This window comes from Lathyrus oleraceus, chromosome 6, assembly GCF_024323335.1.
Source record: "Lathyrus oleraceus cultivar Zhongwan6 chromosome 6, CAAS_Psat_ZW6_1.0, whole genome shotgun sequence".
In the NCBI taxonomy this organism is placed as follows: domain Eukaryota; kingdom Viridiplantae; phylum Streptophyta; class Magnoliopsida; order Fabales; family Fabaceae; genus Lathyrus; species Lathyrus oleraceus.
Genome location: NC_066584.1, coordinates 402,729,435 through 402,743,974, shown reverse-complemented (window position 1 = coordinate 402,743,974; position 14,540 = coordinate 402,729,435). Strand labels below are relative to the sequence as shown.

General features: G+C 37.6%; 1 protein-coding gene across 1 annotated transcript in view; it reads left to right on the top strand.

Annotated features, from left to right (window-relative positions):
• The first annotated feature begins 348 nt into the window (after nt 1-348).
• LOC127093299 (protein MAIN-LIKE 2-like) overlaps nt 349-14,540 on the top strand; it is a 98,564-nt gene continuing 84,372 nt past the window's right edge. The window contains exon 1 of the mRNA XM_051032209.1: nt 349-421. Within this exon, the coding sequence (XP_050888166.1) occupies nt 364-421 (58 nt within the window). The 5' untranslated portion in view covers nt 349-363. The remainder of the gene's footprint in view (nt 422-14,540) is intronic.

Below are 14,540 nucleotides of genomic sequence, written 5' to 3'. Positions count from 1 at the left end.
TTAAGCTTCAAAACAAAACAAGTTAGTGACATATTTTTGTGCTTTTGGTTAGTAATCAAAATAAGAAAAGAAATAATATACAATTCAAGCATGCTTGGTGGTCTTAAACCAAATCACACAAGTCCCAACCCTAGGGTTAAGGAGCCAAGATGTTATGATCCTTGAGGCAAAATGCAATGAGCAATGATACGATGCCATGAGGGATCTTAGGGTCAAAATTAGGGTCTTACACTAAGGTTTTTGAGTTTTCACCCCGAATCTCAACAACTTTGAGCTAAAAGCACCTGCTACTCACATATTACCGTCAAAGGCATCCATAGCCAGGATTCTAACAGAAGGAAAAGGAATTCAAAGGGAAACGAAATGTACACAAAGACAACTAACCTGACAATATTTTTTTTCTTCATTTACGTCCGAACTGGTAGATCCTTGCATCTTTACTCTCTTACTCTGACTCATTGCACGCATCTGTAACACCGAGGGACTAAGATTCATATTTTTTGTGCATCGCATATCTATTATTGTGGGTTGCTCATTGCTTGCTTCACATTTTTTTCCCTATGCCATGTTTTGCTTGTAAGATTGATTGTTATGGTGGGACTGTTTGAAGAACTCGTTTGTCTTCTAAGAACAGGGCTTGTATCGATTTAAAGCATAAAACGAGTTGTTTGTTTTTTCGTGTGCGAAATGGTTTTAAGAATGTTTCTTTTTGATGGTTTTGGTTTTAAGAGGATAGGTTGAGAGAAGATAGAGAGTGATGGTCGGGAGGGAGAAAAGGACGCATCTGAATGTCATTCTTCTAGGTTCAGAGCTGGTTTTTTATTTCTTTTTTAAAGGTAGTTTTAAAGCACAATCATGAAAACGCTTTCATCACTGCTCGACGTCTGAGTCCTTTTCGGTACTCCCTCATGCATTAATGACCCCTTCACCTTTGAAAAACCGCTACCATGTGACCGTTGGAATAGGGAAAGCCTTCTTTCCCTCTTTCATTTCCCTGCAGATTTTGGGAAGATGTTGTTGGATTCAAACCAGTTCTCCGGTTGGGCCGAACCGAGGTCTATTTTCTTGGGCCTTACATTTTTTTGGCCCACCATTTGCCTGTTACTGTGCGCCCCAACTGGGCTTAGGGTGTTAAAAAAAAGCACATCCGTTTTGTGTACAGTTTCTTGTTCACTTTAGTATATTTGTTCTTTTTCTTTTCATTTCAAATTTTATTTGATTTAAGTGAAGTCTTATTTATCAATTAAATTTTTTATTATTAAAACCTTGTATTTAATTATATAATTCTCACTATTTAATTTATTAATATGTTCTTTTTGTTGGTGTAAGCCCTAAAGGACAATACTTTTGGTACTTGTATCTAATTATTTATTAATAATAAAAGGCTTTTTCTTTATTATGTTTGTCTAATAAAGTCCCTAGAATAGCTAGTCCGTTTAATGTATCAAGTGTGACTTAATCATGAGTTCACATTAAACATAAGGATACTATTCTTAAAGTATCTGTAGTCGAGCTTTATTGTGAAGTGGGATAACATTAAAGCATTAAGACTATTATGTATATAGACTGATGATCACATCTCATGGATCATGGATAAGGAGTTATCAAGTCTTAAACATAGGTATGAATATAAAGAGTAATATTTATACTGGATTTACCCGCTATGAGAATACTATATAGAATGTTATGCAAAGTGTCATAAGTTATTCTCATGGTGATAGTGGTGTATACCACCCTTCGACCTGAAACCATTATGGACCCTAGATGTAGAGTCGAGTGCCTTATTGCTGATCAAACATTGTCTATAACTGGATGACCATAAAGACAATTGATGGGTACTCCACGAAGCATGCTAAGGGACATGAGTGACCTAGATGGAATTTGCCCATCCTGCATAACAAGATAAATGTCTATGGGCCCAATATTGAACTGGACAAGGATGACACGGTCTATGCCTTGTGTTCAATATAGACATAAGGGCAAAAGGGTAATTGTACATATAAGTATTATCACAAAAGGATTTGTCAGATCACATGACATTTTCGTGTCTTGGGTAGCAGTGATGTGTTGCTAGATACCGCTCACTGTTTATTATGTTAAATACGTGATTTAATATAATTGCCAATGCCGCGAAAATCTACCGGGTCATACACAAAAGGACGGATTGATGAGAGATAGAGTAACTAAGGAACACCGTAAGGTACCGTGGACTTAAGTGAATTGTAGAACATCGTAAAGTACGGTGTACTTAAGTAGAATACGAAATATGGTAAGGTACCATGCGCTTAAGTGATTTTGGCATATTATAAGATATGGGCCACGTACACTTAAGTGGGCTTTTGAGCTTGCAGCCCACACAAGTGGTTCTATAAATAGATCCCTTGTGCAGAAGCATTAATGCAGTTGCAATTTCATTTGTCTCTCTATCACACTCAAAGCCTTCATTCGTAGCAGCTAGCACTGAGATTGAAGGAATTCGTTCGTGTGGACTGAGTAGAGGCGTTGTCATCGTTCAACATTCGTGATCGCTCCGTAGATCTGCATCAAAGGTTACAATCGCCACAAGAGGTGACAATTCTATCACTGATCATGCCCATTTGTAAGGATCACTAAAGGATAAATTTTAAATTCTGCTGCATTTTGGAACCACCGTCCGCTGACCAGGCAGCGGACCCCCGGCTAACTCTGCGTAGTATGATTGGTCGCCGAAATTTAATTTGGTTTTAATTAATTAAAAGAATTAAAATTAATAATAATAATGTGTTTATTATTATTGTCTTGTGGTGATCTGTTATGGCCTTAGTTCTCCTTTATTTTGTTTTGGGTTTTTAAAATACGACTTGTGTGTCGTGCCTCTCTTTTAATCTCTTAATGTAACTTCTTTTCTCATCTCACTCCCTCATATGTAAAACGAGTTTCTTTTATGCAATGTAATGTTATGAAGAAAGAGAAGAATTCAATATCAAAGGAGGACAACCTTGAAGATCTTGCTTGGAGAAGCTTAGATCGTTATTAGGTTAGCTTAGGTTCTCTCATTGGCTTGGGAGAACAATTGCGCTAGGGGCCATAACTGTTTCATTATGTATGTTCATACATGTGAATGTATGTTGATGCATGTGAGAGACGATTTATATGATAAATAAGCCGATGAGATCAGAATAATTGCAAATTCCCTCAAATTAAATATTAAGTTCATGTTTTCCAAGTTTTAGCACTCATAAAGACTAGTATCGAATAATGTGGGTTTCGCCTACGCGAGGTGCATGTTCTATATTAGTAAGGTGCGATGGGATAATTGTAATATCCAATTGCTAAAACAATGGTTCAAACTTAACTAAACAAATTATAATAAGATTATATATGTTTAGAAGCAAGTGTTGGAAATGATCCATGTGATGGATTGGAATAAGGAGTTATTCACCCAACTAAAATATTCGAGTTGTATTAGATACAATTGGAAGGAGTTCCTACCTAAATAACCTAGTTTTATGTAATCCGTCTACGCGGACTTAAAACAAAGTGAAATGTGGATCTCGACCCACTAGAAAATCTTCCAACGGGATTTTCCGAATCAAATGGTGAGGGTTACTTGTTTTGAGTAAAATAGTGGGAGCATATTTAATTAAAGGCCTAATTAAATATGTTATTGATACTTATATTTTCATTATTTTCATGTAGATTACCATGACAACAAACACCTCTAACAACATTTTGCGATCAATCCTTGACAAGGAAAAATTGTCTGGGACAAATTTTCTAGATTGGTATCGAAATCTGAGGATTATCCTCAAACATGATAGAAAGCTGTATGTCTTGGAGAAACCTGTTCCTAAAGAGGAACCTCCTAGTTCTGCACCTAAGGCAGAAAGAGATGCTTATAAGAAGCATGTCGATGATGCCAATGAAACTTCTTGTCTCATGCTAGCTACCATGAACTCAGAGTTGTAAAAGCAACATGTAAACATGGCAGCGTTCGATATGATTGAACACCTGAAGATGCTCTATCAAGAGCAAGCAAGGCATGAAAGGTTTGAAGTTTCAAAAGCCCTTTTTCAAGGCAAGTTAGCTAAGGGAGCCCCTGTAGGTCCCCATGTGCTCAAGATGATTGAGTATGTGGAGAACCTTGAGAGGTTGGGTTTTCCCCTCGGAAAGGAACTTGCGACTGATTTAATCTTGCAATCGTTGCCAGATAGATTCAGTCAATTTGTCCTAAATTTCAATATGACTGATATGGACAAATCTCTTCCTGAACTGCTAGCCATGTTAAGAATTGCTTAGCAGAATCTGAAGTCAAAAGGGAAGTCCATTCTGATGATCGGAAATGGAAAGAGACAGAACAAAAGACCCACCAAGCAGGGTGATAAAGGGAAAGGCAAGGAAGTTGCCAAACCCAAACCCGTTGTTGCTGCTTTGAAGCCTAGTGGAGGCATAGCAAAGGAAGGCACCTGCTTCCATTGCGGTAAGACCGGACACTGGAAGAGAAACTGCCCAAAGTACCTGGAAGATAAGAAGAATGGAGTAGAGACTTCAACTTAAGGTATTTTTGTTATTGAAATTAATTTATCTACTTCTGCATCATGGGTATTAGATACTGGATGCGGTTCTCACATTTGTACCAATGTGCAAGGGCTAAAAAGGAGTAGAGATTTGGCAAAAGGTGAAGTTGACCTATGAGTTGGCAATGGAGCAAAGGTTGCTACTTTATCCGTAGGAACTTATGTATTGACTTTACCTAGTGGTTTAATAATTCAGTTAGAGAACTGTTATTATGTACCTGCAATTAGCAGGAATATTATTTCCGTTTCTTGTTTGGATAAGTTTGGTTTTTCATTTATAATAAAGAACAATTGTTGCTCAATTTATTTGAATGATATATTCTATGCTACTGCACAAATAAACAATGGACTATATGTCCTTGATCTTGAAATGCATATTTATAACATTAATACTAAAAGGATGAAACCTAATGAGTTAAATCCAACTTACCTTTGGCATTGTCGATTAGGCCAAATAAATGAGAAACGCATTTCCAAACTCCATAAAGATGGACTCTTGTGTTAGTTCTAAGTGTTGGCAACAATTTTGGTAAAACAAAGAGTGTTCACAAGATGTTCTGTGTGATGTCTTAACATGAGATATCCTATGTACCTGCTGGAGCTTAAGAAACATAATCATGCAGGATTGTTTCAGAATGTCATACACAAGGTCATGGCATCTGATATGTGTGTACCTGCTGGAGTTCAGATGGAAAATATGATCATGCAGGATTGTTTCAGAATGCCATACACAATGTCATGGCATCTGATATGTTTGTACCTGCTGGAAATTATAAAAGGAATTATGGAATTATGTAGGATTGTTCCAGGATGTCAGACCCGATGTCATGACATCCTGTACACAGAACATTTAGTGTGAATGTCTGGTGTTTTGTGATTGCGCATTTAATGGCAATCTGTGTATGATTGAAGATCTGATTTGCAGGCGCATTCAATCATTGATTACAACCTGTTTTACTTATTTTCCAAAGAGATCTAACCAACTGTCATGAGAAGATTTGATTGGAAAATAGATTTAGGGTTTTCAAGATGTCCAAGCCCAGCTGAAAGCTTCTATAAAAAGGGACTTAGAAAACCTGTTTTTACACACAACCAATACTGAGCGAAATATAGAGAGAGAGCTAGGGTTTGTGTCTGTTTAGTCGTGAGACTTGTAAGCCATTCAAGTCATCCATAGATGATTAAATTGGTCTGATTTGTGGTTGTAATTTGTCACTCTAAGCTTGTAAGCAAGAGTGTGTGTCTACTTGATCAAAGTTGTTAAGCAAGATCAAGTGAGTGTCTTCTTGAACAAAGTTGTTAAGCAAGATCAAGAGTGTGTCTACTTGATTAAAAATGTGAAGTAAAATCAAGTGTGTGTTATTGAAAAGTGTTTTCTTTTCACAAGGGATTGTTGTTTAAAATCAGAGGTGTGATTGAAGGGAAGTGAGTGGGTTCTCATATCTAAGAGTGCTTAGGTAGAAATTGCACGGGTAGAGATTAGGTGAGAAAGACTGTAACTTGTTGAAGTGTACGGAGAGTCTTTGAACTGATTCTATTTTAGTGAATTTCCTTCCTGGCTTGGTAGCCCCCATATGTAGTTGAGTTGGACCGAACTGGGTTAACAATTGCTTGTGTCTCTTGCATTACTATTCTTTATCTTTATCCTGTTTGTTTTACTCATATATTAGTGTTATGACATTACCTTCGACATTTCATATCTGATACCAGAATTTCAATTGGTATCAGAGAAGGCATCCTGCTCTGGTTCTGGGTGAGATCTAGGGACGATACTTTCTGGTACTATGGAGAGAGATGGAGGATCTGTTCACAGACCACCTATTTTGGATGGATCCAACTATGACTATTAGACACCTCGAATGGTAGCCTTCCTAAAATCTCTAGATAATAAGACTTGGAAGGCTGTGTTAATAGGCTGGGAACATCCAGTTGTTACCAAGAATGGAGAAGCTACTATTGATAAGAAGGCTGAAGAACAATGGACCAAGGAGGAGGATGACTTAACCCTTGGGAACTCTAAAGCATTGAATTCTATATTCAATGGTGTAGATAAGTATATATTCAGATTGGTAAACAACTGTGAAGTGGCTAAAGATGCTTGGGACATTCTCAAAACCACTCATGAAGGCACCTCTAGAGTGAAGATGTCTAGACTGCAACTGCTCACTACCAAGTTTGAAAATTTAAGGATGAAGGAAGATGAAAATATTCATGAATTTTATATGAATATCCTTGAAATTGATAATGCCTCAGGAGCCCTGGGTGAGAAGATGTCAGATGAAAAATTAGTGAGGAAAATACTCAGGTCACTCCCTAAGAGATTTGCCATGAAAGTGACAGCCATAGAAGAGTCTGAAGACATTTCTAATATGAGAGTTGATGAGCTAATTGGATCCCTTCAAACATTTGAGATGGGAATGTGTGATGGATATGAAAAGAAAGCCAAAAGCATATCATTCAAGTCAAACACTGAGGAGGAAGAGGAGGAAGGTGGTCCAGATATTGATGAAGATCTGGCAGATGATGTAGTAATGCTGGGAAGACAGTTCAACAAGCTTGTGAAAAAGATGGATGTAAGATCTAAGGCTAATGTCAAGAACATCGCATCTGACATCAGTAAATCCAACAATATTGGAAGAAGAACAAGGTCAAATGAAAAGCCCAAAGAAGAAAAAGGAGTTCAGTGCCATGAATGTGATGGGTATAGACACATTAGAACTGAATGTATGACCTACCTCTAGAAACAGAAGAGGAGTCTTGCTGCCACTTGGTCAGATGAAAGTGAAACAGAAGAGTCTGTAAATCTTGTGACTGCCTTGACTGGAAGATGGGATTCTGATGAAGACTCAAGTGATGGTGAAGTAACCTTTGAAGAGTTGGCCACTACCTACAGAAAGTTGTGTCTCAGAAGTGCAGAAGTGTGTAAACAGGTTGAAAGCCAGAAGAAGGTGATAGTACAGTTGGAGAATGAGAAGGTAGAACACTTGGAAACCATCTCTAAATTAAAAACAGAAGCAGTGGTTCTGAATGCCAAACTAGATGAGAGTCAACAAGTTGAAAGCCAGAAGAAAGTAATAGCACAGCTGGAAAATGAGAAGGCAGAACATGTGGAAACCATCTCCAAGTTAAAAACTGAAGCTGTATTCTTAAATTCTAAACTGGATGAGATGACCAAGTATGTAAGAATGTTAAACAATGGATCTGACACCTTAGACAAGATTCTCCAGACTGGACAAATAACAAGAGACAAATCAGGCATTGGGTTCAATGAATCTAAGGCTGAGTGCAGTTACACTGGTGGCAAACCTAAATCCAAACCTAAGTGCAGCCATATTGATAGCAGACCTGCGATGTCACATCACATGTCACAACATCATAAAGGAAGATAGCAGAAAGGGAAACACCAAAAATGGAGATGTCACTACTGTGGAAAGTTTGGCCACATAAAACCTTTCTGCTATAAGCTGTATGGTTACCCTCAGCCTGCTCATCATCAACCTAGACCCAAACATCAAAGGTCTGTCAACAAAAAGCAATGGGTTCCTAAGACTAATGTTACAAATCTAATAGCTCACACTTCCTTCAGAGTTTCAGCCAATGAAGATTGGTATTTTGACAGTGGGTGCTCCAGACACATGACTGGAAACAAAAACCTTCTAACTGGCCTTCATCCTCATGCCATGAGTTATGTAACCTTTGGTGATGGAGCAAAGGGTGAAATCAAGGGGATTGGTAAGCTTGATTGCCCTGGAGTTCCTGACCTTGACAATGTCCTACTTGTTAAGGGCTTGATCGCAAATCTAATAAGCATCAGTCAACTATGTGACCAAGGTCTAAATGTTAACTTCACTAAAACTGAATGTCTGATTACTAACAAAGAAAGTGAAGTGATCATGAAAGGAGTCAGGACCAAAGATAACTGTTACATGTGAAGTTTTCAAATTGGTTATTCTTCAAAGGGTACCTTAGTCAAATAAGAAGGATTGAAGATATGGCATCAAAGATTGAGCCATCTGCATCTTAAAGGTATGAAGATGATTATATCTGTTGAAACTGTTAGAGGAATTCCCAACTTGAAGATTGATGAAAGAAAAGTCAGTGGGAAATGTCAGACAAGGATGTCACACCAGAAACTTAGACATGACACCACTTCCAAAGGTTTGGAACTCCTCCATATGGAGTTGATGGGACCCATGCAGGAGGAAAGCCTTGATGGGAAGAAGTTTGCATATGTAGTGGTGGATGACTTCTCCAGATACACCTGGATCAACTTTATAAGAAACAAATTTGATGTGTTTGAAGTCTTCAAAGATCTTTGTCTAAAACTTCAAGGAGAAAAGGAAAGTCAAGTTATCAAAATTAGAAGTGAACAAAGAAGGAAGATGGATCCCAAAGGATTATTTCTGGGCTACAGCAGAGCATATAGAGTCCTTAATTCCAGAATCAAAATAATGATGGAATCTATTAATGGTGTGGTTGATGACCAACAGACTAATGTCTCAGACGAGGTTAAGACATCTCTGAATGATCCCCCAGCTGATTTCTCAAACAAGGTGAATGAACCTTCTCAAGCTGAACCTGACAAAGTCAACAAGGGACCCTCCATCAGAGTTCAGAAGGATCATCCCAAAGATCTCATTCGAAGAGATCCAAGTAAAAGGGTCACAACTAGATCAAGGGAAGTGATCTCAAATGGCTACTTGAAAGAGGAAGTATATGTTGAACAGCCTAAAAGGCATGTGTACAGATTGAAGAAAGCCCTCTATGGTTTGAAGCAAGCTCCTAGGGCTTGGTATGAGAGACTCATAATGTTCCTCACTAACAATGGTTACAAGAGGGGAGGTATTGACAAGATCCTATCTGTGAAAAATGAAAGAGAAAAGCTCATGGTGGCTCAAATAGATGTGGATAATATTGGGTTTGGTGGAAGGTCAAATCAAATGGTAGAACATGTTGTTAGACAAATGCAGTCTAAGGTTGAGATGAACCTTATTGGACTTGGGTACAAGTCAAGCAGATAGAATAGTCTATTTTTCTATCTCAAAGCAATTATGCCAAGAACAAGGTTAAGAAGGTTGGCATGGAGAATGCAGATCATAAAATGACACCTGCTCCTACACATTTGAAAGATGAAAATGGTGTTTGTGCTAGATATCAAGATGAATACATAGCAGCTGGAAGTAGCTGTTCTCAACTGGTTTTGATGAAACAAATGTTGACAGAATACAATGTCACACAAGATGTCATGACAGTGTACTGTGACAACCTGAGTGCTATTAGGGGTGTTCAAAACCAAACCAACCCAATAGAAAACCGCAAACCAAACCAAACCAAACCGAAACCGCAAAAAACCGCATTTGGTTCGGATTTGTTTGGGTCATTTTTTAATAAAACCGCACGATTTGGTTCGGTTTGCGGTTTGTATTTTGCAAACCGAACTAAACCAAACCAAACCGCATTATGTTACAACCCAAAGTTCACTTATCCCACATCCAACCCAAACCTAAAACCTAGTATGCCTTAACCTTACAATTACAAACGATTTTCTCTTAATCACACTTAGGGTTTCAATGTCAACCTTCTTAAATCTCTCATAGTATTATCACACATTCTTCTCATCTTCTTTTCCATGTAGGTCTCGCCTATTCTACTCTAATAAGTCTTCTATTATGTTCTTTCTTTTTTATCTTTTATGTTACTATTTTCTCTTCCAATTACGTTTTTATTGCACTTTTCTTCTCAATCTCGCATCTCTTATGTTCTTTTTTTCATCTTCTCTAATCTCTCATCTCATATGTTTTTTTTATGTTTTATTATAATATCTTTGATATTATTTTATGCTACTATTTATATTTGTCTTTTATTCTACTTTTGTCTAATCTGGTTTTTTGTATATTGAATGAAACGTTTTTGTCTAAATATGATGAATTTTGATGTTATTTAGTCATATATGAATGATTAAATACAAAGTTATGTCATTATTTATAGGAGTATATTTGGCTCAATAAAAATATTATAAAAAACCGAACCAACCCAAACCGCATTGATTTGGTTTGGTTTGGTTTGGTTTTATTTTTAAAAGTCAACCGAACCAAACCGAACCGCATGCTTTTTTCTCTTGCGGTTCGGGTGATTTTTATCGCAAAAACCGCCCAAACCGCACCGCGAACACCCCTAAGTGCTATAAATATTTCTAAACATCCTATTCAGCACAGCAAGACAAAGCACATTGATATTCGCCATCACTTCATTAGAGAACTTGTGAAAGAGAAAATCATAGCACTGGAGCATGTTACAACTGAAATGCAATTAGCTGACATATTTACAAAGGCTTTGGATGCTAATCAATTTAAATGTTTAAAAGGGAAATTGGGGATTTGTATCCATGAGAATTTATAGAAATTAATGTGGAGTGGAAAAAGCTCAGATAAGGAAGATGACACTGCTGAGAATGTTATTAATCTGGAGGAAGAGAGTTCAGAAGAAGAAGAGGACACCTTGGTTCATCATGTAAAACCAAGTGTTGCTAGGAAATTCAAGACCAGAAAAGGGAAGACAGTATCTGAGATGTTGATAGCCAGAACTAGGAAGAAGACTGTTGGTGTAGGACCCTCCAAATCATGGAGAAAAGTTGAGGTTAAGAAGAGGAAAGTCAGAGAAAGTTTTGACTCTGAAGAGGATGTCGAAGACGATGTCCCAGACATCTCTCCTGCTAAAAGGCAGGCTGTTAAAAAGTCCCAAGCCAAAGAGGCAGTTGTGCACTTAGACAACATCTCTTTCCATCTGGAAGATGGTGCTGCCAAGTGGAAGTTTGTCATTCAAAGGAGGGTTGTTGTTGAAAGGGGGAAAGGAGGTTGTGGAAGTGAAGGAGGTTATGCAATTGATCAAGTCTGCTGGTTTGATGAAAACAGTTAGTGCATTGCCCCAATGTTTTGAAGGTCTTGTGAAGCAGTTTGTGGCTAATATCCCAGAGGATATTTCTGACAAAAATAGCAAGGATTTTAGCAAGGTGTTTATAAGAAGAAGATGTTGCTTCCTCAGACTGAGTAGTAAAGGTCCCCCTGTTATGATGACATGTGTGTTCTGGATGCTGTTGTAGATGCTGGATAATTTGTTTGTAATTTTTGGCAGTCCTTTTTGATGCCATATTTGGGCTCTTTATGAGTTCCCTGGATGTCTAATTATCTCAGCTATTACAATTGTGTATAATTGTGGTTTGTATCTCCTAACATTTATGTTTTAACATTTTATATGTTATAACATCGGTTATGACATTCTTTGCTAGGCTGATTGACATTTATTTTGTCTAATTGGTCATCTTTGGTCAATTTTGACTAAAAAGGGGGAGAAGTGATTATGTGGAGAGTTGTAGTTAAATATGTGATTGTGGAGATCTACAGTGTTGATGTAGCTAGCTAGGCTAAACAAATGACAGCTGATGATGTTGAATAGAATGATGTTCTATGATGTTCTGTTCTGTGATGTTGGAGGAGATGTCTGATGTAAGACAGAATGATGTTTTGTTCTGTGATGTTGGAGGAGATGTCTGATGTAAGACAAAATGGTGTTCTGTTCTGAGATGTTGGAGGAGATGTTTGATGGTTTGTGCAAGCTTTGTGTTGTACAGGTGATGTTGAAGGAGATGTCAGAAGGAGGTTTTGAATGTTAACATGTTGAAGCAGATATCAGAATGATATTTTGATTGTTACAGGTGATGTGGTTACAAGTGTTGTTCTTATTAAAGAAGATGTATGTGGTGCACAGATTTAGGGGGAGAAGGAGTACCCTTGTGTATTTGTGTGTCTTACTAGTTGCATCCATAACTAGTAATTCTGTTTCTGTTGCACAAATTTAGGGGGAGGAGAAGTACCCTTGTGCATGTGTGTATTACTAGTAGCTATAGCTAGTAATTGCATTTGCTTCTGCTGCTGTTTAAACTGTTGTTTAACTGTTGATAGTTTCTCTTGTGAACAAAAAGGACAAATATATGTTTTAGCCAAAATTTGCCAAAGGGGGAGTTTGTTGGTTCTAAGTGTTAGCAGCAATTTTGGTAAAACAAAGAGTGTTCACAAGATGTTATGTGTGATGTCTTAACATGAGATATCCTATGTACCTGCTGGAGCTTAAGAGACATAATCATGCAGGATTGTTTCAGAATGTCATACACAAGGTCATGGCATCTGATATGTGTGTACCTGCTGGAGTTCAGATGGAAAACATGATCATGCAGGATTGTTTCAGAATGTCATACACAATGTCATGGCATCTGATATGTTTGTACCTGCTGGAAATTATAAAAGGAATTATGGAATTATGTAGGATTGTTCCAGGATGTCAGACCCGATGTCATGACATCCTATACACAGAACATTCAGTGTAACTGTCTGGTGTTTTGTGATTGCGCATTTAATGGCAATCTGTGTATGATTGAAGATCTGATTTGCAGGCGCATTCAATCATTGATTACAACCTGTTTTACTTATTTCCCAAAGAGATCTAACCAACTGTCATGAGAAGATTTGATTGGAAAATAGATTTAGGGTTTTCAAGATGTCCAAGCCCAACTGAAAGCTTCTATAAAAAGGGACTTAGAAAACACGTTTTTACACACAACCATTATTGAGCGAAATATAGAGAGAGAGCTAGGGTTGTGTCTGTTTAGTCGTGAGACTTGTAAGCCATTCAAGTCATCCATAGATGATTGAATTGGTCTAATTTGTGGTTGTAATTTGTCACTCTAAGCTTGTAAGCAAGAGTGTGTGTCTACTTGATCAAAGTTGTTAAGCAAGATCAAGTGTGTGTCTTCTTGATCAAAGCTGTTAAGCAAGATCAAGAGTGTGTCTACTTGATTAAAACTGTGAAGTAAAATCAAGTGTGTGTTATTGAAAAGTGTTTTCTTTTCACAAGGGATTGTTGTTTAAAATCACAGGTGTGATTGTAGGGAAGTGAGTGGGTTCTCATATCTAAGAGTTCTTAGGTAGAAATTGCACGGGTAGAGATTAAGTGAGAAAGACTGTAACATGTTGAAATGTACGGAGAGTCTTTGAATTGATTCTATTTTAGTGAATTTCCTTCCTGGCTTGGTAGCCCCCAGATGTAGGTGAGTTGGACCGAACTGGGTTAACAATTGCTTATGTCTCTTGCATTACTATTCTTTATCTTTATCCTGTTTGTTTTACTCAGATATTAGTGTCGTGACAATACCTTCGACATCTCATATCTGATACCAGAATTTCATCTTGGACTCTTTTGATTATGAATGATATGAGACATGCAGGTCTTGTTTAATTGGAAAGATGACAAAGTCTCCATTCATAGGAAAAGGTGAAAGAAATAATGATCTTTTGGCCCTCATACATATTGATGTATGTGGACCACTGAACATACCAGCCAGAGGAGGTTTTCAGTACTTCATCACATTTACTGATGATTTCAGTAGATATGGTTATGTGTATTTAATGAAACACAAATCAGAATCCTTTGAAAAGTTCAAGGAATTCAAGAATGAAGTACAAAACCAACTAGGTAAGAATATTAAAACTCTTCAATCAGATCGAGGTGGTGAGTATTTAAGCCTAGAGTTTGATGACCATCTGAAAGAGTGTGGGATCCTATCCCAACTTACTCCTCCTGGAACACCCCAACGGAATGGTGTATTTGAGAAAAGAAATTGAACCCTGTTAGACATGGTTCGATCCATGATGAGTCACGCCGATCTTCCAAACTCCTTTTGGGGACATGCACTATTGACAGCAGCTTATACACTTAACCGTGTTCCATCCAAAAAGGTTGGAAGACACCATATGAGATATGGAGTGGTAAGAAACCACATATGTCTTACATGAAGAGTTGGGGTTGCGAAGTTTATGTGAAACGACAAATTTCAACTAAGCTTGAGCCCAAATCTGACAAATGCTTATTTGTGGGGTATCCTAAAGAAACAAGAGGGTATTACTTCTACAATCCTTCTGAGGGCAAAGTGTT